Raw genomic sequence first — 21,955 nt, 5'->3', positions numbered from 1 at the left:
TGCCGGCTTAGCCCCGTCCCAAGGAGCAAGCTGCCGCCCGCGGGGTCCCCAGCTCCCCATCCCCGGGCTCTGCACCCCCTGGGGGACCCCGAAGCCCCCCGGCAGGATGGCGGGGACCCCCCCGTGCCCCCCCCCTGCCCCCCGCCGGCCCCGCTCCTTCTCCCGCCGGGGCCGCGCCGCTCCCCGGCCGCTGCCGCCGCCGCTCCGGGGGGAGCCCGGGGGGGGGGACCGGGGACTCGGGGGGGCCCTGCCGGCTCCTGGGACTTGTAGTCCGGGGGGTGGCCGCCGCCTGCAGCCCGGCCCGGCCGGGACTACCGGCCCCACATGGCCTTGCGCCCCGGCGCATGAGCTCTCGGGCGCTGGAGCGCATCTATTCTGCTGCCTTGCCGAGGATAAAAAGAAGAGCAACTGGAGGGACTGTAAGGCAAACGGTGCTGGAGCTGCCGGGGCAAAGTAATCTATTTAATCTTTCCCTTTCTTTGTCGGGTGCTGGGGGCGTGCGGTGCTAGCACCGGGCCACGGGTTCTGGGGGGAGCTGGGAGGGAGGGGGGGGGGCCGGGGAAGAAGCGGGGGAAGGCGAAACCCACTTGAGAAAGGCCAACGCTGATTTCTTTATTTTTTTTTAAATTTTTTTAATTTTTATTTTTTTAACCCTCCCCTCTCCTTCCGCTCCTTCTTCGTGCGGGAGCCCCGCGCCGCTCCCCGCGGCCCCGCAGCCTTTGTGCGCCGCCACAATGCAACAAAGCGCGGCGGGCTGGGCACAGCCTGCCCATTGATTTCCTCCCGGCCCCGCTGCTCCTGCCCACCCTTTTCTTCTGCTTCTGCTTCTTCTGCTGCTGCTGCTTCTTCTTCTTCTCCTTCTGCCTCTTCTGCTCCTCCTCGCCCAGCGCCCCGAGGCGCCCGGGCGGCCGCGGGGGTTGCGCGCCCCGGCCCCTGCCCCGCGCAGGAGGGATTTAGGAGGGATTTGCTTTCTTTTCTTCCTTTCCCTTTTTTTTTTTTTTTCCTTCTTCCTTCCCCTCCTTCTTCCCCCCTCTCTCGCTCGCTCTCCCTCGCTCGCTTTCTCTCTGCCCGCCATCTTTTGAAGGGGGGAAAAAAAAATAAAAATTAGGGGCGAGGGAAAAAGAGGGCTGCGGGCGCTCTTGGGGGAAAAAATAGGAAGAAAGGGGGAAAAAAAAAAAAGAAAAAGGGGGGAAGAGGGGAAGAAAAAGGCGGGGGAAAAGACAAGGGAATAGGAGCGAGTGGCCGGGGGCAGCTCCGCGGGCGCGCAGGGGGTGCGGAGCGGGGCCGGGCAGCTCCTGGGAGGGTGCTGGTGTGGGGACGGGTGGGTGTGTGTCTGTGTCTGTGTGTCTGTGTCTGTGTGTCTGTCTGTGTGTGCAGCTGCTGGCCTTGTGCAGGTAGCTGGCGTCCTCGGGACTTCGACAAATAGCAGGGGAAGCGCGGGTTTGTTGTCCAAACTTTCCGCGCTTTACAGGCGCAAAAAAGATTGACTGCGGACGGACCTGCTGGCTGTCGCGCTGGGGGTAACGCCGCCGGGAATAAAACCTGGAACTTCAAAACAGCCTCACTTTCCCTCCGTTCGTACGACTTCTTAGCTTTCGCACCTCCCCGGGCGCCGGGGATAGAGCGTTATTTGTAGCCTGCTTGGTTTCGCTTTCAAACAAAGCTGCAGTGTTCGGGGCGCAGATCTGCACTGTGTAAGCGGGAGGCTGAGCCTCGCAGGGGGTCGGGGGGGGGAACGGGTTTCCTACCGAGATGTCTTCTGACAACACGCAGCCTGCCTCCTGGAAGGCTGGCGTTAAATGTGTGACACCTCTGTACCCTGGGTGCACCCCTCTGCCGATGGCTACGGGAATCAAAAGTTACCAAAATAAACTTTTTTTTTTTTTTGGATGAGCGAATGTGGCGGCTTCAGTACTGCTCTAACGTTTAGAAATTTTACCTGCAAGTTGCCTGACGTTAGCAAACGGTAGGTTAGGGGGTAGCGCAATTAGCGAAGCACACCTGCTGTTCCTTGCTGGGAATAGGGAAGTGGAGAGGTGGTTTTGATAAGCTTGTTAGTATTTTTAATGTATTCAGTCTCTGTCAGCCTGCTAAGGGAGTGTCTCTAAATTAAGCTGGAAATTTGAGGTTAAGGCTGGAGCTCGTGTCCTCAATTTGCTCGGCGGTAAGTCAAGGTGTTAGAGAGGACTCGGTGTCTTCCATATGTGCTGCAATATAGGAGTGAGAAGTGTGGAATAAACGTGCACCAAAACAAACAAGAAATCCCCAACACGGTCTGGTTGCGTTGCAAGCAAAAAAACCTCGATCTGCATTGCTTACACTTCCCAACAACTTGAGCGCGCTGTAAATGCGGAGTCCTGCCTCCTAATCTGCAGAGCGCAGCTCTAGCAGACTGCTGCGTGTCTTATTTTGTTAACGCAGAAGTTTAGGGAGTTTTTAATAATCCACTCGGAGGCTCCCGCTGAAACGGAGCAACTTCTGACCTCGGAGCCTTCCTTTTTGGAAAGAATAAACGCTAACATTGTGTTTTCTTTCTCTTTACTCCACGCTGGTTAAAAATACTCACTTACGCATGTACTTAGTGCTTCGAGACAATGTTTAATAAAAGGATTGGGCAGAGGGTAATAGTCTTATTCAACATTCAGCATTAGCTTGATTGCAATATTGTCTTCCATATGCGCCGCCTGTGTGGTGCTGGGAGCGGAGGCAGTAGCTGTCCCAGTGAAAGGCTTTTTTAGTTTTAGTGACCTATGCCTGCAGAGTTTAAATTAAAAAAGGATGCATGTGAAACGTCTGAGGTTTGTTCTCCAGACTGACTTTGGAGTCTGAGCTGCATTAGTTTCAAATACAAACGAGGCTCGATTTCTTCTGGAAATAAGACTGGTGTTATTTTAGCACTGAGGTGCTTTCAAAAACTTTAGTTCTTGTCATTTAAAAAATATTCAGAAGGAAAGTATGTGTTAAAAGTCTGATGGGCCCGCTCAGAGTGTGTGCTAGGCAGCAGTGCTGCTCTTCTCTCTGCCCCTTAAGGCTGCTTTTGCTGGTGTTGGCAAATGCAGCGTGTTTCAGCGCTTCCTGGGGCTTCCGCGGGTTTTTACCAGCACTTCATCTGTGCGAGCTGTGAAAGATGCAGTTTATTTTTTACCTCTTGGCTTTTGGAGGGCACTCGTGCGTTCCCACAGCGCACGAGGGGCGTGGGGCGGGGGGCTGTGTGCTTCCAGCCGAGCCTGGCTGCCCTCCTGGAGTCCTGCTCCTTCTCCCCGGAGTAATCTGGGAGCCTGATCAGCCCCGCTGACAGCACAAACAACTCGGGAGTCAAATCCCTCTCCTCAGCAGCAGCTGAGTGATGTAGTGAGGTCTCATGTTTCAAAGGCTTAATTACTTTTACAAAATATATCACTCTCTGTCTACTTCGGTAAGCTATCAGGTGCTTTCAGTGCAGGCAGAACTGCGCTCACCTAAATAAATGAACAAAGAGCGTTTTTGCATTTCAGCATTGCTGATTGTTTCTCTTTAATCCCGGCTGCTCCTTCTTTGCTAATTTGCAGAATTCATTAATCTGCGGCGGGTTTCCCAATCATTACCGTGAACCTTATGTTTTGTTTTGTTGTCGCTTTTTTATTTTTTTTTTCCTTAAATTGCCACATTATTCTCCAGTAACAGCCCAGAACACCACTGTAAGCAATCGAGTTCTGGGAATTAGGAAGGAGCCATTGTTTGCTGTGCTGCTCAGTGAGCTGTCAGGACATTTTGGAAGGATGTGCGCGTCTCGAGCTTTTCATTCCACGGTATCGTACTGTGATGTTAGCGCGGCTTTGTCAGTCGTTAGGGCTTGCTGGAGGTGAACATCTTTCTTTGGGGCACACTAACGGCGCAGTAGAAGGGAGGAAGTACTCTTTAACCCACTTGCTGCAAAAGGCAATGTTAAAAGGATTTGAATTCTTCAGGAGAGCGGTGTGGAAATTCACTGTAATGCGCTGCTAAGGCTTTTTTTTCTCCTAGTCCCTGTTCCTTCCCCCAGTCTTGCTGATAAGACATTGCAGAAACACTTGCCTCTTTTGGATTCTTTTCACACCTTGCCGGGCCTCAGCCCTTTTCCAGCTTGAGTCTGATAAGAAGACACCGTCGTGTCTGGGTGTATTTCAGCAACACGGATAACCTGGGCGGAGGAGGAGGTTTGTTTGAGTTTCTCATTCCTTTGCTGGACCAGCGCTTGACGTTTTCCTCTCCACCAGCAAGGCAACAGGTGGAGCAAAGACAAACCAAGGTGAAATTTCTGTGAAAGGGGGGCTGATCTGGAAGAACGTGACCTGGCTTAAACGATTCCAACCCTACGTCCGTTTAGCTTCAAACGCTGAGGTTTAGACTCCGTTCTGGTTGACCCAGGTCAGCTGTGGGAATGACCTTGCTTGCTTGGAATAAACAGCACGATGTTTGTGGTGGTTGTGCTTCCTTTGCCTTGAACTTCAGCGATGTCCTGGTTTCAGCTGGGATGGAGCTGGTTTTCTTTGTGGCTGTTGGTACGGTGCCATGTTTGGGGTTTAGGAGCAGTGTAATATCGATCACACGCTGGTGTTTCAGTTGTTGCTGAGCAGTGCTCACACCAAGTCAAGGACTTCAGCTTCTCATACCTTACTGCCGGGGGGGAGGCTGGGGTGTACCAGAAGCTGGGAGGGGACAGAACCAGGACAGGTGACCCAACCTGCCCAAAGGGATATCCCGTACCATATGGCATCACGCTGAACCATAAAACTGGGGGGAACTTGCTAGGGGGGGGCTGCCACTGCTTGGGGACGGGCTGGGCATCGGCCAGCTGGTGGTGAGCAATTGTCTTGTGCATCACTTGTTTCATGGTCTTTTTTTTTTTTTTTCTTCCCTGTTTCTTTCCTATTAAACCGTCTTCATCTCAGCCCACAAGTTTTACTTTTCCTGCAGGAGCTTTGAGAGAGGCTCAGGGGTTGTCTCTTCACTTTGCAGGGAGCTAAGCTGTGGGCGCTCGCAGCGGGAGCTGTGTTTGGGGGAGCCCACATCCTTCTGTTGGGATCTTCCCACATCTGCAGTCAGCGTTCCTCTGGGCGTGCAGGGGGAGAGAACCTTCCTCCTGTGGGTGTGTTAGGCGGGGGGAGCTCCTTCCCCTCCTTCCCCCGTTTAGCAGCATCAGCTCCCTGCACAGGCAGGATGCAGGCTTCAGAATCCAACCTTTTTCCCTTCTTTGCTGCCTGGGGATTTAAATCAGACGCACAGACTTGGGCAGTCGAGACTGCCTGGTGCCCTCTCGGGGAGTGACAGCAGCTTAGCACTGTTTGTTCACACCTTAGCTGACCTGCAGCTTCCTCGCATAGCTGGGTAAATTTATGGATCTACCCAACCTTAGCAAAATCAGCGAGGCACCTTTCGTCTGAAATAGTGGCCCACGTGCAGCCTTTTGCACTTGTTTGCTCTGAGTTAACACATTGTGTTATTGTTCTGGGACAGCATGTTTGTTAAGGCGAGGTGCTTGTGCTGGTCTAGAAACAGATAAATGGTTAAACCAGCGTAACTTTAACGTTTTTAGGGGATAAGTGATGTTTGTAAACGGGAGGGCTGCTGCAGCCCAGCAGGTTGCTGCTCCTCTGTCAGCCAAGCTGCAATAATTAACCTGGGGGGTGTGTGTGCTTCCTCTGCCCCGTTACCAAGTGTAACATTACTGCGGCTCAGCTAACGAGTAGTAATTTTATGTCATGGTAATGCAATCCGTTTCACTTCATTGTCCATCCCCTCAAACCGACTTGAATGTCGTGTATTGATTTAGGTAAGCTTTGTGTGCTCGGCAAAGTTGCCGTACTGTAAACCCAGCGTGATTTAAACCAGTAGCGGCTGACCCATGCGTACTCCAATTTTAATGCTTTTTGACCTAAAATAAATCTCCTATTCTTCAGAACGGTATCTTTAATCATTTTAATGTGTGCAAAATAAGTTTAAAAATTGAGTAGGAGAAGATGTTGGAGCACAAGAGGCGTGCAAGAGGTCTGTTGGTGAAAGAAGACACTTTCTCCGAGTTCCTTAGAAGGTTTTGCCGTGTGCTGTGAAATGCGTCGAAGAAGTTAGCGTGTGGATCTGCGTCTGCTTGCCGGAAGCCTGTCTTCTCTGTCAGTGTTTGCGTGGAGCTGCCCCTAAGGATAACATCTGTAGCACTTGTAAATGGCGTTAGTGATGCAGGTACGTGCTCGTGCAGCGCTGGAGATACAAGGGAGCACTGTGGTGTAGGTTATTAGGTCCACAGCAGAAAGCAGTCCTTTCAACAGGTAACGCGTAGGGACTGAACTGGTTACCTGGGCTCTGTGTTTTGTACTTTGCTCCAAACACTTTTTATATTTAGTTTCATTGAGTTGCTCTTCCTGTTCCACGTAGCCTCGCAGCTTGAGATGAAAGTGGTGGAATTTGGCTGTATCTGAAAACCCCTCCCAAACAGGTGTCGCAGGAGACCTCGGTGGTGGTGGTGTGGTTTATCTTTTAGAAACATGCCCAAAGAGCACCGTGTTATTGGGGAGCAGGGTATAAAGCAGAGGGCAGTTTGTTTTGTGCCTTCTTCAAATGACAATTAGTGTTTATGTGTGTGTATATATATATATGTGTATACTTACATATGCACTAAAGTATTTCTAGACCCAAGTTATGGTATTTGAGCACCTCAGAAATACAGGTTTCTAAGTGTAGTATCTGTTTTGCTTTGTTTTTTCCTTAAAAATTGGTATCACCATAACACTGTAAAGGACTTGATGTTCGATGGGCTGTGTAAATGTATGGGAAAAGACGAATGGCTTTAATTGTGAGTGGTAGGGGACGTATTTGTATCCCCGTTTTACAAATGGGGAACCGATAAGCCCACAGCATGGGGAGTCGAGCACTGAGCGGAGATGTCAGCATCCTGTTCTGTAGCTCTTTTGTGTTTTGTAATTCTTTGCAGGTATAGCACAAGCTCTGAGATGTTCTGCCCAGCAGGGAAGTATTCATTCTTGTGTGTTTTTTTTTTATTTTTTTCTCCTTTTCTTCAAAATGCTTTGTGTCCAATAATCTCTCCCTTTGGAAATCAAAGATCAGAAAAAGAAACAATCATGACAAAACCTGTTGTGGAAAGATTATGTATAATTTATTCACTGTGTACTGAATCAAACTGAATGGATACGAGCTTTTTACTTTTACAAGTACACAGAGCACCATATGCTGATTAAAAAGGGGAAGGGCTGACTGTCTTTTTCAGAACACAAATGTTTAGCTGCAGATCACATCCTTTAAAAAGCAAAAAAAAAAAAAAAGAGAACCCTGCGAGGGTGTAGACATACCATAATCCCATTAAGAGTTCTGAAAGCCGTTGCGGGTGTCGCCACGTTAAGCTTTAATGGGCATACATAAATGCTTCTATTATGCACGTATCGTCTGAAACTTGGGTCAGTGCCAGGGTATTATTATTATTATTTTTTTTAAATAATGTGACTGCAGGTTGGTTTGCTAACTTGAAATTGGGAAGGCTGATTTCTGGAGTCACAGGTTGAATCTGCCGTAGTGTCGTGTGTTGGATAAGTCAGGCTTTGGAGAAGTTTGGCTGTAAAGTAATAGGTGAGCAGGGGGGGAATTAAGAGACAGAGCCTTGAAGGAGGCGGGATGCGGTGCTGACAGGGCATGAGACCGGTGCTGAACTGCTGTGATTTTTTTCCTTAGGTCACTGCATCTTGCCAGGCTGTGCTTCCCTTTCTTGGCCTGCCTGGGCTAGTGCACTCCTTAGGGCAGAGGCCGTGTGGGTGCTGCCCTGTGCTTGGTCACGGCCGGGGCAGGACGAGCTCTCGGTCAGGGTGGTTGGTGTCTGCACACAGCCTGGTGGAGCACGCTTAACCTGAGGTGCTCGACCTCTCAGTTATTGCCCTTTCAATCAGACTCCAATTTATAGTCCGTATCCCCATCCCACTCTTCTCTTGCACATTTGCAATGGGGTGGTCATGAGAAGAGTCTCCCACAGCATGCACTGTCCTCATAAAGCACCGGGCACGATGAAGTCCTGGTCCACGACGGTCCTTTCCGTATTGTTGCATGGCAGCAACAACGGTGACCAAGCCTGGATGAACCACACCAGGGCTCCTCTTCCCCTCGCAGCAGCCTGTAGCTCGAAGCAGTGGGAGCGGATGTGTGTGATGCAGCACCTAACAGCAGCCTGCGGTCAGTCGCGTTTTCAAGCTGCATGAAATGGGAAGCTTTAACTTCCTGTCTCGTCTCTATTTTTCTCCTTTCTTTTCCTGACTTTCTCTACATCTTGCTTTCTCCTGCAGGATGTAGGTCTTTTCTCTTTTTCAGGGTTGACTGCCTGTCTCCTCTCCCAGTTTGTCTGCTCAGTAATATATGTATCTGTTTCTTTCCGCAAATTTTGCTTCCTGAAGGAAAGGAAGCAAAAAGAAACCTTAGGTTGACTTCTGAAGCCAGTGGATACCAGGTTAAAACTTCTCAGCACCCTTTCATCTCCATCCAGTTCTGAAACGATGAACACGTTAGGCCTGCTTGCGTGTCGCCTTGGTGGTGTGTTTGGGACAGACCTGTTGCTCCTGGACTTCTAGACATGTTTTATTTGTAGCAGTTTTCAGTAAGTGAGATTTTTTTCCCTTTGCTCCTTGTGCACTGTGGTAGTGTTTCCTGATGGCTGGGCAAGCGGGGACCCACAGATGCCACGCCACTGAGATCTGTTACAAGAAAGCTCGTGGTGAAAGCAGGTCGGGTTGTCACACAGCTTCGGTCTCCCGCTGGCAAAGCAATTGGGAATGCTGGCCCAAAGGATGCTAATAATGGGTGACTGCAGCTCAAACCCAAGTGTGCAACTGGATTTGTAATTCTGATTGATCTTAGAGTACGGACCTGAACGCAGAAGCAAGGGTGAATAGAGGTAGAACAGTAGATTCTCTCCATCTGTGGAGCTTAAAGTTATACATACCCGGAACATCCAGCGGTGGAATACCAGGGAAGGCATCCAGCAGGCAGCCTTTGTGCTGGTTCTGAATTTGCAGAATTGGCCAGTCTGTAGAAGTTGTGGCCGAGGCTGTAGAGTCTTTCCCTTTGCCCATCAGCAAGGTTTTTGAATTCGGGATCATCAAACTTTTTCTCTTCCCTGGCCAACTTTTGTGTAAATGCAGAAATTACTTTCCTTGGCAGGGCTCCAGTTTCTTTGCTGTGTTTTAGGAAATGCGATGACAGAGACCGAGATCTCCACGATCTTGCACGCCTTATGCTTGTACAATGACACTTCCCTGGCTGGGGTCATGGTCTGCTGGCTAGAGCTGACTAGAGCTGGCTAGATCATCTATCAGAGCTGTTGTAACTGCAGGAATAGGAGTGCCCACAAGCCTTCCTCTTTCTGAGCAGACCTTCCAACCCCAGATAGCCCCTAACCTTCTGCTTAACTTTCTCTCACCCTAATAGACAGCTAGAGAAGGGGTTGACCCAGGCTGAGGGGCCAAAAAGCGTGCAGAGCCTGAGTTTGTTTGTGCCTAAACCTTCCTTAGAAAGAGGTTTATCTTGATGGAGCAATTAGTTGTATCTTGTAGGTGATAAGTTTGCAAAACCCATCTGTGGAGAGGCGCAGAGCCGCAGAAACTGTGCAGCTTAGCGAGAGGGGAAAGTTGTTCAGCGCTTGGCAGGATGGGGCTTGAAGTGGTTACTGAATCACGGAGATGCTGAGATGCTGTCGGTGTTGTGGTTTACACCATCCTTCCAATGTGCCTTCAGCCACGTTCCTGCCTCCCCTGGGTCCCCCCCCTTCCTCCTCCTGACATGTTGGGAGCTTGTATGGTATGTGGCCGTGCGCCAGCACCTTCCCAGCACTTCCTTTTTGCCCGGTGCCCAAGGCTGCAGGGCTTTGGGGCGCTGCAGTAACCTCTATCAGTTCTACAAGTTGCCACAGACGCACTCGATGTGAAGGTACGGTGACAGCAGGTGTGTCGCAATGCATTATATACGAGAGGGCGCGTGCCCAGGAGCAGGCTCACCTTATCTCCTTTCTCTGTGAACACTGACTGCCAGCTGCCTGGTGTCTCTCTGGCTCTGCCCATGATTACGAGGTGGTGTGGGTTCAACGTTCTGGGTCATGCAAGGTAACTTCATTGCATCTCTGCTTTTCCCTGCTAGGAAGAAATGGCACGAGCAAACTCTGCCCGGGCATGTGAGTCTCCCAAACACTTGCCTTTCTGTGCCAAATCTCTATAATGAAAATGAAAGCTGAAACAGCCCTTTTTTTTTTTCCCATTGCCACTAATGGGTAATTGGTCTATCTTGTGAGAGGCACAACCTGAAGAGTTTTCCTGTTAAGCACCTACCCGTTCCTGTCCTATAGATTTGACTCAGTCTTCCCCAAGTGTTGATGTGCAAGCCACTGGCTGCTTTGTCCACTCTGAAACTTGTTCATAGATTATTTCTACTGCTCCAGCTAAGCATTCATTAACGTTTTCATTATAGGTCACCTAGCTAATTTGCTGAAATGCTTCCAAGAAGATTTTCTGTAAGTGCAGTTCACTTTATTTCAGAAGTCTTAGTCCAGTCCGCAGTTCAGAGTGAGGTCTCAAGCTGTCTGAACTCCCCTGGTCAGGAATCCAACACAAAGTAAACTCCCTAACCAGTCTGACACTCTTCTTTCCTCCCGTAGCCTTGTTAACAAAAGTGCACATAACTGAAGAGCTTGCACACAACCAACATATGGCTGAGTTAAAATTTGTGTCTGTTTTCAGAGAACCACAAGATGGTAGGGCTGGAAGAAATGTCCAGAGGTCATTTTGTCCTTCGCCCTGCTACAAAATAAGATCAGCCGTGCCTAATCCATTACTGAGGTTGGTTATCTAAACTGTTCTCAAAAGCAAATTCAAAGCTATGAAAATAAACTTGTTATGCTGTGAGACATCACTCCCTGCACTCGAAACTGCAGCCTTTAGAAAGCAATCGAGCCCCATATGATTTGCGTTGCAGAAAGTGTGTGACGTGCATCTCAATTCTTGCTCAGACTCAGGAGGTGCTTTCGGTGGTGTTAGCAGCTCAGTGGAGAGAAATGCTTTGGCCCATAATTACCAGAAGGAACTTTTTATTTGGGGTGCCAAGAACAGTGCTCGTAAAAGTCCCCAGTGCTTTTATAGTCAGGATGAAGTAACTTCTGGGTACCCCGGAGTTTGAAGGCGTGATGTAAGGCATCTTAAAGCAGCCTGAGTTGTGGGAAATGCTGAGTACGTGTCGGAACTGCAAGCCCTTGAAATTAACAGCTACGCCTCTGGCTAACTCTTGTCTACCAGCGAGGCTCCTCACTGAGGAAGCGCCTGCCCTTACGTTAGCCGAGGAGAGACCAAGGGTGGGAAATCCATCCGTAGAATCCAAGGAGCATTCAACTAACCAAGGCAGAAGCGAAGGGACTGAGTTAGTCTGCCGTGATCTTCCTCCCTCCTGCAGAAGTAAGTAAAGCGCACAGTTGTCTGCGAGTCTCAGGATGTTACTGGGGCCGTGCTCAAAATGATATAGGCAAAAGGCAAATCTCTGCGTGGAATTAACGATGTGGGAGACAAGAAGGACAGCTGAATGGACTTCCAGAGCGCAAAGCTGCAGCGTGCCGTCGGGGCGCTTGCGAGCCAAATTGCCGTTTCCTGCAGTGAGGCCAGGTGCAAACGCTTCATCCCCAGCTTGGAGGGGCTGGCAGATTGTGTGCAGCCTGCGCACGTCTGCCAAGGCTGTGTTGGCTGGTAAAGCAAATTATCTGCCCTCAAGTCTTGGTCTTAAATTGCAGATCCCTTTGCGTTTAAAGGGAACATCCACGCTGACACGGAGTTAGTAGGGAGCGAAAGCTGCCTGAAGTTCAATTCCGATACAGGGCTGCGAAGAAGGAAGAGGAGGGCATGCAGCAGCCCTGTTTCTCTCCAAGGAGCCTGGAGGAGAGGCGTTGTGTCCCTTGCTTTCTGCAGCCATAGGCTTGAAACGGATACAACCGCCCTCACTTCATAACCTTATCTGAGGTTAAGGTTGTGTTGATGGGTCGATTTTGGGGGCTGTACGGCTCACATACCATAATGAATGATAATGCAGGTGTCTCCAAGGTGGATGGAAATCGTTCCTGGGGCTATAAGGATGGGTGGATCAGGCACTTGGTTGCTTTAGGGATCCTTGGACTGTGCAGTAATAGTAGGGCTTAGAGACAACCTGATGAGGCCTCCATACCCTCATTTTCTTTCTGGAGATACCTTATTGTAAAGGTAATGGAAGTTTCGTAGTTTGGACAAAAAGAGATTTCTGGGTGGGAAATTGATTGCTAACAGGCACTTGAGAGAAAAGCAATATTCCCCTCGTTTGGGTGGTGTTTGATTTACCCAAATGGATTTCTGGGTTCTCCAATAAACCAAATTCACGTGCTGCCTCTACTAAGCTTTGCCTGGCCACTGTTAGAATCGAATGCGCTCTACTTTCAGTTCTCTTTGCTGTTCAACATCTTCCTGCTAAAGTGGCTTATGTACTGAGCAATACATGCGTAATCACGGTGGCATCAAGATAAAAAGAATCTTATTCTTCAGTTAGGCAACTCAGGGAAGGCTGGGAAAGCAGTTCTGCTCGTCGCCCTTTGCATGTTTTATAACCAAATACCTGTGTGTTTTTCTGCCTTGGCGGCAATTTGTGTTTGCAGGAATCTGATCGTCGGGCAGCCTTTCTCATAACCCCAGTTTCTAATTTCTGCACCTCCGAAGTCATCAGAGTGCGCTAAACCTCTCCCACGGCTGTAAGAAAGCCTGGGCAGCACGAGCACGGGCCGGCTGCTTCTCCGAGGTGGGGAATAACACGTGATGACAAATCTGACCGAGTTTTCAGCTATTGCTGCTGTCCAGGAAAAGGGACCAAGCGTCTGCTCCGGTTGGTGCACAGAGCTGAGGTGGGGCAGTAATGCTTGGAGAGGCAGAGAGCGGGTGCCCGCTCCGGCTGCCCTGCTGTCTCTGCGTGGTTCTGGCTCCATCCTACCTTCAGAAAAGCTCAGCCTCTGCCTTGCACGTCTGCTTGAGCAGTGCTGCCTTGGAGGTGGTGTTTCTCTGAGGGGCTGGGCTCTGGCTGGGGTTCAGGGCTCTGCCGCGGGCTCGCTGGGGTCCAGGTCCCATCGCTGCCGTGTGTAAGAAGTGCTGCTTCTTCGAGGTGGGAACAGGGTCTTGCTGTGAGTCTGCAGCGTGCTCAGAGCTGAGGGACCCTGGTCTGTGCGCAGCCTGTGCGCTACCAAATTGTCAATCTCGGTGTAGATAAAGACGAGGTCAAGGAACATCTCTTCAGCTTGATAATTTTCCCTGATGGGAAGATTTATGTGGCTGCTTCTGGCTGGGCTGGAATTGTGCCAGTTTTTGGTTAAAGTGCAAGTAACCATGCAGAAATACTATACGACAGAAAGAGAGTTGTTGGGCTCGCACGATAACGTCAAGCTCGCTACCTTCTAATTTTGCAATCAAAACAAATACCTTCCTGCGCTGCAGGAACAGCAGCAAGGGACCGAGCCATCCGTTAAGCGTTCTGCCTTGCCAAAGGAAGTGGCAGAACCGTTAGCTGAAGCAGCAGGCTTACTGGCACAATGCACATTTCATGGGGCTTTATGGCTTATTTTAAAATAGTCTCCACCACTGCAGACAGTCTGTGGGTAGCATCAGCTGAGTCAAATGTTATCCTACTAGGACAGGGAATTATTAACATGTTTTCTCCGTGCCAACTGTTTCTCCACTGACTGACCCGTGCAAGTAACTCGATGAAACAAATGTCTTTGAAAAACAACAACAGAAAACAAACTTCCAGCCTAACTGTGTTTTTTGATGTTTGGTTTGGCTGAAGGTCAAGCCAAACCCCGTAGCTTTGCTGGATGCCACACTGAGGTTGCAACTTAGCACAAAAGGACAGACTTAAACTCCACAGAAGCAGGATTTATTTGAAAGTTTGGATTTGGGTTTTGCTTTTAATTATCTTCTCAATCTGGGGTGGGCAAGAAGGAGGAGAAATGCACAGTGTGGCAAGCAGTGCACGCTCTTTGTTTATGGCAGCAAAGGGTGTGCTTTAAATTTGTAATATCAGAAGTGTGGATGTGCAGCCAGAAAAATCAAGGACAGCTTCTGTTACTTGTACGACTTGTACGTTACAGCTCTGTGGAGCAGGGTAAGTAGTAACTTAAAAATTTAAGTTTAAGTAATAATTACTTCTGGGCTAAAAAGTCCAACCTTGGGCCCTCAACGGAAAATGCACGTGCTGTCTGCGCCAGGGCTGGTTTTGGCAGCCTTCCTTCCAGGTTTGTGCAGCACCTTGTGCAGCGAGGTCCTGGTCACAGCTGGGCTCCCTGATAGCTTAACTGCTGATACTAACGGAGTTTAAGAAGATGCTGAAGTGCTTAGACCAGAGCTGTGTATTTTAATTCTACTTACAGTAATAGGACAGTTTGTGTAAGTCGGCTTGTTTTTCGTGCAGGAGTCTGCTTAAGTGTCGTGTTGGATGATTCGACTGAGAGGTCGGGAAGGTCAGATGGTCATGCCTTCGCTTTCTTCATTTAATAAGTGAGGTCTGACAGCTAGTAAATGTCTCACGCAGGGCTGTGGCCTCTGAAAACATTGTCATGCACTCTGCTAAGAGGTGGGACATTGCCAAAACGTTTGCACCCTCAGCTACAGATTTCTACTAATCCTGCTTTTTTTTCCTCCTTTTTTAAAAAGTATTATTTTGAAACTTTAAAAGGAATGAGAATTTTTAAAATTTTATTTTTTTTTTAATTAAGCAATGCTCTGATATCAAGGCTGCTTCCCTGGCAGATGATGAGGAATCTGATGGAGTAAGGGTTAAAAGGCTGCAGTGAGGCGAAGGTATATTAAAGCTGCGTTTATGTCAGGAACAGATACTTCCAGGTAGCTATTCCTGTCTTTCAGCTGCAGGATCCGGAATTTAATGACTGCTGCTAAGAGGTTTGGGGTTTGTAGCCACTTTTGGTTGTACTAAGTAATGAGAAGGAAAATGCAAGTTATAGAGGGTCAGTTGTCAGAGGACTAGCTGAGCTGGCTGTCATGATTCACCCTCCCTGCTTTTGCTAATGTTCTTAATTAAAATCCTTTCTGAGTTATGTCACTGATGACTGTTACAGTCCGTATAAGCGAGCCTTCTCTGGACGAGCAGCGTTGTGCACGTGAAGAGGCGGTGTGTGTGTGTCCCAGAGAGTTTGTAGGCTGCTGGGTGGAGCGGATGAAGACAGAAAGGAAATACCATTCCCTCCGTGGCACAGATGAGGAGCCGTGGCGTGAAGATCCTGAATGCCTTGGCTGAGGTCAGAGGGGAAGTCTGGGAGAGGCAGGAGCCGGATCTGTTTTTGGAATTACAGTTCTGGGATTTAATGAAAATTTTAAAAATCCTCTCTGAAATGGAGTTTGAGAGGTAGAAGGATGTGGGGAAATTCTGATGCAGAGAGGATTGTCGTATTTAACCTTAGGGTATTTAAAGGGAATACTTAAGTTATATACTGCTTAGTTTCAAACTTACGACTGAAATGCTCCGTAGCGCTAGGAGTTACTTTTCCACGCAAGCTCCATAAGAGCTAACTATGTAATTAAAATAATCCGGGTCTGGATTCTGGAGCGTGGGACGCCTCGGAGCCAACCAAACTGGGCCAGAGCGAGGTGCACCCAGCGGCTGTGGCACCCAGAGCACTTGGGTGTCCCTGGCACCCAGCGGAGTGGCCGCTCCGCACCGTGCTCCCTGGCTCACAGTGCCACCGGGGTTCCAGAATGCAGTCCTGGTTACGGGGACGCTGGGATGCAGATACCTCTGCTGCCTGGGCGAGCCTGAGGAGACGGCTACTTAAACATCCCTCTGTGTCGCAGATCTGTTTGTGTTTGTACACATCTATTTTTGTAAAATTTCCCTAAATTAGGCATGTGTTTACTTGTTGCCGTCGTCTAATCAGCAGCTCAAAGGGTAAGTTGATGTTCTATATTTAGTCCAGACATTCAGTAGAGATGATTAGGGAGGTATCAAGGAAGAGTTATTTTTCTAGGATGTCTTAATATTCTCTCCTTCTTGTATTACTGCAGTTTCTGTCTCTGCTCGTGCTTTCTATGTGCAAGAAAGAAGCATATGTCAGTGAGAGTACATTTGTGGTTTTCTGAACGTATTTGAAATAATCTGCCACTAGAAAGTGACTGTGGTCTGTTTGCCATAAGAAGCGTAGCTACAGTTCTGATATGAATTGAAATATCAAGCGTTTACGGAAGATGACACAGCAGAGCTGTTTACCATATGGTATACAAGAAACAGTGATACTAGACCATTTTTCCGCTGGAAAATTTGCCAGGGAAAAATAGGATAAAATATTGCAATTTGTGTATTCTTGCGTGTTTCATGCATGCCTTGGGAGAGGATGGCAGCGCTCTCTTAGCCAGCTCATGGAAAGCAATATAAGTATAATACTAATTATTATTTATATTGAACCTGTATCTTCCTTATGAAACTTCCATGCAAAACTGAGGGTCCAGCTAATTGGGCACAGTAAGAGACATCCTAAGACATTTGAGATTCGAAGCACAGACCGCTTCCAGTTAGGATGTTTCTGGTGCCTTTTGCATTTACAACTGATCACAGCGCTTCTCTGCAGGCCTGTTCACTTCTCGTGGTGGGGATCTTCTGGCAGCTGGAGTCAGCTCTTGATTATGGGATGTCAGAGAACCGTTGCACCAGTGTGGAAGCGTGCAAGCTGGCTCAGTGCCACCCAGCGTGGGTCTAGAGGCAGCGTAGCTATGTTTACATGGGGCTGCGTGCTACGGTTACTAGCTTGAGTCAGCACATTCATGGGAGTCTCTGCTTTACATCCCAGCTGTATTCTTGTGCTGCCGCACGTGTATTTGTACAAAGATGCTCTCTGACCTAGATAAAGCAAGAACCAGGCCTGCGAAGCTTACTGGCTTTCTGCAGGCTTTGAATTTGGGAATTGCTATTCCCATTCTCGCTTGGGTCTTGAGCCATGCCCGTCATCAAGGTAACAAAGTTTGTTACAAAGAATGAGGCAGATGGAGTAAAGAGCTTGAATTAAGACACTTCTACTGCTGATAGTGTTTGAACGTGCCTACCTTAAATAAGTACCAGCATTTACACGTTGTCCTCTTCCTCATTTGCTGTAGGTTACATGGTTGGACCCTGGAAATGGGATGTCAGTCCCATTCAGGGAGCATAAAGGAAGAAGGAAAATCTCCCAGTTGCTGCCGCTGTGACAGCGAGTGAGAGCAAGAGCAGGAAAATGTCGACAGTCACATCAGCAATTCAGGCTCCTCAGGGCCCTGTGAATCCGCCGCCTCCGGAGGTCACTAATCCTAATAAGCCTGGCCGGAAGACCAACCAGTTGCAATATATGCAAAATGTTGTTGTAAAGACCTTGTGGAAGCATCAGTTTGCTTGGCCTTTCTACCAACCTGTTGATGCAATTAAATTGAATTTACCGGTACGTATCTGCCGCCTTCTCGGTACGGTGTTCTTGGAAAGCTGCATGTTAATCCGATCGGTTTTCTGATCCCTGGGTCAAAGTGGCAAGGTTGCTTTTGGAGATGACCTTGAGCGTTCTCAGACTCACTGAAGTTAAAGATTATGTTTTACAGAGCTTGAGAGGTGCAGGTTTCTGAAGGAGAAAACTGCTCCTCGCTTAGTGAGGGAAGGGAACACCATACAGGCAAGCTGCCTTACAGCAACTGAAGCACAGTGCTTCATTTGTGGCTTGCCTGTGGTTACTGTTGTGTGTCTTTCCTCCGTGTCCCACCTCTGTCCAATTTGAGCGACAGACCTCAAGTCTGTGCTCTGCTACCCGTGCTCTACGGAGCATTTGGTACTAGGCTGAGCGTAATTTGTGTTTCTGATAGGCTTTCCTGGATCTGACACTGACCGCAGCGTTGAGAGAGTCAGGAGAAGCTGATTACCAAGCATACTTGGAGTGAAGTAGCTTCAAACACCATGCTGGAAGCAGAACTAACAGAACAGTTGTATTTAACCATCTGCCTCATGTACTTAATGATACATATCCTGTCTCTGTCAGACCAGATAGTACAAGACAAAGCCAGGTTATTCATAAATGACCAAAGTGAGTTGATCAGCCTACTTCCAGGGAACAGAACCACACAACCTTCACCTCTTCAGAGTGGTCCTGCAGGTGTAAAAACTCCGCAGTGGAGGCAAGCCCCCATCCACCTGCCTCACTTAAACACGGAGCCCCCCATGCGCCCTGCTGTCCGTTCCTCCAGGCAGCCCATTACAAAGCCATTACAAAATTACCTGACTGCTCTGAACAGGAGGATTGCGAATAGGATTTGAGGGAGCATGGTTCTGGGGTGTTAGGTCTGGAGAGCTACAGTTACTGCAGGTTATGACCTGATTTTATGGACTGGGTCAGGAGTCCTTTGAACTCTGTAATTTTGTTGATGGGTGCTATTTAAGGTGATAAACAAAAGAGTAAAACACTTAACACGTGTATAATGTTTCACTAGGTCTGTGCTCCTGTGTGTCTTCTTTTTATGGATTTAGTTTCTCAGAGAGACATTTTGAAGTGGCTTTAGGGCAGGTTACCAAAAAGGAGGAGTCAGTTGGAAGCGTAATTGTTTTTCACATGTTTCAAATCAAATCTGCACAAGCCCAGTAACCAGCAGGATTGCCTCTTCTGTCCCGGTGTGTCTTGCCTGAAAAAAGTTGGTATCTCGGGTCGTGCCTGAGGGTTGGGCTCAGAGTGGCTCGGGGCTGTGTGTGGCTTTATGTGCACATGCAGCGAGAGGCATTGCTGCCTTTCTTTGGAATGAGAAAATTACAGCATATAACCTTGCGTGCCTGCAGTGTCTCCAGACTAATCACAGCCTCTACAGACGCTTGAGACCAGCCCAGAGAGAAACTGGGTTAACACGTGGAAGCCTTTGGAGACCGTTTCCAGAGAGTCGCTGAAAATTTTAGTGCAGTCTTAGCCAGAGCTGGCACTGATAAACCTCTGTAAGTGCCGAGCATTTCAGAGGCAGTCTTTTAAAGAGGCAGGCAGACTTGCTGTTTCCCAAATTGCTGCTGCCAGTTCACTGTTGAACTGAACGCTAGCCAAAGACAGTGCTGCCCCTGCTATCCCGGCTTCTGGTCCCACGCAAGCATGAATCGCATCACTGCGGTGTTAGCTAGCTGCGAAGCGTGGCACTGTCCCACTCTGCAGCACAGTCTGCAATGGCACCTACAACCTCAGTGAGGGGGTATCAGGGCTGCAAACAACTTGCAGGGAGAGCTGCTCAGAAAGCATGTTTTCTTCCACATATCACTGTTACTACCTTCCCTGTCCAGCTGTCCTTACAAAAAAGCTGGTTAATGGCCAAGTAGTTGTTTGTGTGTTTGAGCGTGTGCTGGGGGGAGCTGGTGATTGTACAGGGGGATCCGATGCCTTGTAGTCAAGTTCCTAATGATAAGCTGAGGGCTACAAATCAGAAAATAAAACTAAAGGTGTTATATGCAGTTTGCACAAAAATACGGGGATGTGTTTTTTTGGGGAGGGGGAAAGAGGAGAAAGCTGGGACTAGGGAGCGATGTGAACACACTATCTTTATACCAGGAGATGTAACGTCTTTCCTGTTTCTCCAACAGGATTATCACAAAATAATAAAAAACCCCATGGACATGGGGACTATCAAGAAGCGCCTGGAACATAACTATTACTGGAGTGCCAGTGAATGTATGCAGGATTTCAACACCATGTTTACAAATTGTTATATTTATAACAAGGTAAAGAGCCCAGACAAGCACTTAGCTGGGGCACTGCCTAGGAAAAAAACACCTACAATTGTTACAGTGCAGGTTTTGAACAGGGCAGCTCCTTTGTGCTACAGGCCCTCCTTGCAAGGATTCAAAATGCCACTAATTGCAACCACATTACTTGAAATGCACAAAGCTGTCTTTGTGCTGCGTCTTTCTTCCCTCACAGCATTTAAAATGGCAAATGTGCCTTTTAATTATATGTTGATTTCTGTTTGGGGGTTGTGTAGCAAGTTTTTACTCCTCTTATTTTCATTTAGGAATTCTTCAAGATAAACTAAAGTTTGTGCAGGTGTTTTGTGTTATTAGCTCTAAGTGTTTTACTGGTTGTCTAGCAATAACCAGTGTCTCCTGCCTCTCTTAGCAGCAGAGAGCAGTTCAGTAAATTGCGTAATTCTGTCCTCTGCTGTGCCTCCTCTATACTTGTACACCTTTAGATTGCTTATTATTATTTTGGGTTTGGCTTATTTGCTGTTTTGTTAGTTTGTTAAAAGCCAGTATTTTTTTTGTTTCTTACAGTGGTTTGTCATCATTGACCCATAGCGGAGAACAAGCTGAAATAAACAAATTAATTAGTGTAAGCCACAGACTCTGTGTTTACACTTTTCTCTAGGACCTGTTGGCAAGCAGGGAGGACAGCTCATCTGTTCCAGTTTTCTGCTTCCACGCTGATGCACGGGATGCTAGCTGTCAGGCTTCTGCTGGAAGTCCTGATATTCTCTGGATGTAGCCTATTTAGAGGCTGTGATTATTGCATTCTAGACCGGATTAGAAGAGCAGGAGAATAGTGTACAAGGAGGGAGAAGAGCTAGGCTGTTTATTGTCAGTTCATTGGATACCATCATTTATTTGAAGGGCAGTGTCATTGGGGATTTAAGAGCTTGATCTTGAACCTCTTTGTTTTTAATGAGCAGATGACACAGCTCAGGCTTGTCTTCTTCCTGCAGCCCACAGATGACATCGTTCTCATGGCCCAAGCCCTGGAGAAGATATTTCTGCAGAAGGTTGCTCAGATGCCTCAGGAAGAAGTCGAGTTATTACCCCCAGTTCCTAAAGGCAAAGGTCGTAAGCCGTCAGCAGGCACACAGAGTGCAGGTATTAACCTGATCCAGTGACCGTAAACGTTCCAAGCCTGTTGGTAAGGCCTGATCCACGTTCAAGCTGCATGACTTTGCAAATGGTGCAAAAGGCTAGGAAAGGAGCGTGTAATCTAACAGAGCAGCGGAGGAATGCAAGATGCATAGATAACGTTCACCCGGTGTTTCAGGGCTTGTCTGTCTTAATGCCACTCTCCATTTGTCACACAAACATCTTGCCATCTGATGTTTCCATCTGCACAGTGCTTCAGTGGAGGAGGGCAGTGCTGTTGCTTTCTGTGTGCAAAGAGGAAACCGAGGCAAGAAGAGACAAGGTAGTTAGACGTGCCAGCCTGCTGCAAGGGACAGACCGTGGTGCAGAGCCTTTATACATCGGGGTTTGTACAACTCACCCAAGGTCCCAACAGAAACCTGACACAGTGGAGACACTAAATCTTGCCAATCTCCCTAAACCCCAGATAATGTTTTTCTTTTGCACGCACGGTTGCAACATCACAGAATAAAGTGTGATGGACCATAAAGGATTTATTAAGCTATTGCAAAAGGCTGTGTAGACTATTGTATATCAGTAGAAATTAAGTTTAATTCAGTTTACCCTGAGTTGATTTTAAATGGGTTTAAGATGAAAACGTCCATAAGCAGGGTAAAACAGTTCATAAAGGAGCTTGTGTTGGCTGAATTAAATTGTTGAAAGTTTTTTTTTCTGTAAACAAAGTCTAGTTGTTGCACTGGAAAAGTCAACTGTTCCTCTTTGTTTTCCCACATCTCAGGTGCCAAATGGAGCTGCAACTTTATCCAAGCTGAGAGAAATTTGTAACGATGTGTATTTTCAGCATCCTTTGCTAAATGCAGCTATAAAAGCATACAGGCATATCGATACTTTGGTTATTAGTTATTAAATGTCCTGTTTAATTTATACGAGTAGGTAATCCTGTAACAATGCAAGCGTAGTGTAAGAGACATTTGCCAGGCTCTCAGGAGACTAGGGCTCTGCACCCAGCTCTGTTTTTCTTGTTTTATAGCTTGTGGCAAATCCGAAGCCTTAGTGAACTCCTAGGTGTTCAGCT

The 21,955-nt window shown here is 48.0% G+C and overlaps 1 protein-coding gene across 5 annotated transcripts in view; it reads left to right on the top strand.

Annotated features, from left to right (window-relative positions):
• Positions 1-304: 304 nt before the first annotated feature.
• BRD3 (bromodomain containing 3) overlaps positions 305-21,955 on the top strand; it is a 41,251-nt gene continuing 19,600 nt past the window's right edge. The window contains exons 1-5 of one of the 5 annotated variants that reach the window (XM_083808011.1): positions 332-453; positions 15,128-15,307; positions 17,154-17,470; positions 19,624-19,761; positions 20,739-20,886. In XM_083808011.1, the coding sequence (XP_083664137.1) occupies positions 17,270-17,470; positions 19,624-19,761; positions 20,739-20,886 (487 nt within the window). In that variant the 5' untranslated portion in view covers positions 332-453; positions 15,128-15,307; positions 17,154-17,269. Of the gene's footprint in view, positions 454-4,792; positions 6,199-15,127; positions 15,308-17,153; positions 17,471-19,623; positions 19,762-20,738; positions 20,887-21,955 lie in introns of those variants that run through there. The other 4 variants (XM_083808010.1, XM_083808012.1, XM_083808013.1 and 1 more) reach the window with 4 other exon arrangements.

The sequence above is a fragment of the Anser anser genome (assembly GCF_964211835.1).
Source record: "Anser anser genome assembly, chromosome: 21".
Lineage (NCBI taxonomy): Eukaryota > Metazoa > Chordata > Aves > Anseriformes > Anatidae > Anser > Anser anser.
The sequence above is the reverse complement of the archived record's forward strand: the minus strand, read 5'-3'. Positions and strand labels throughout refer to the sequence as shown.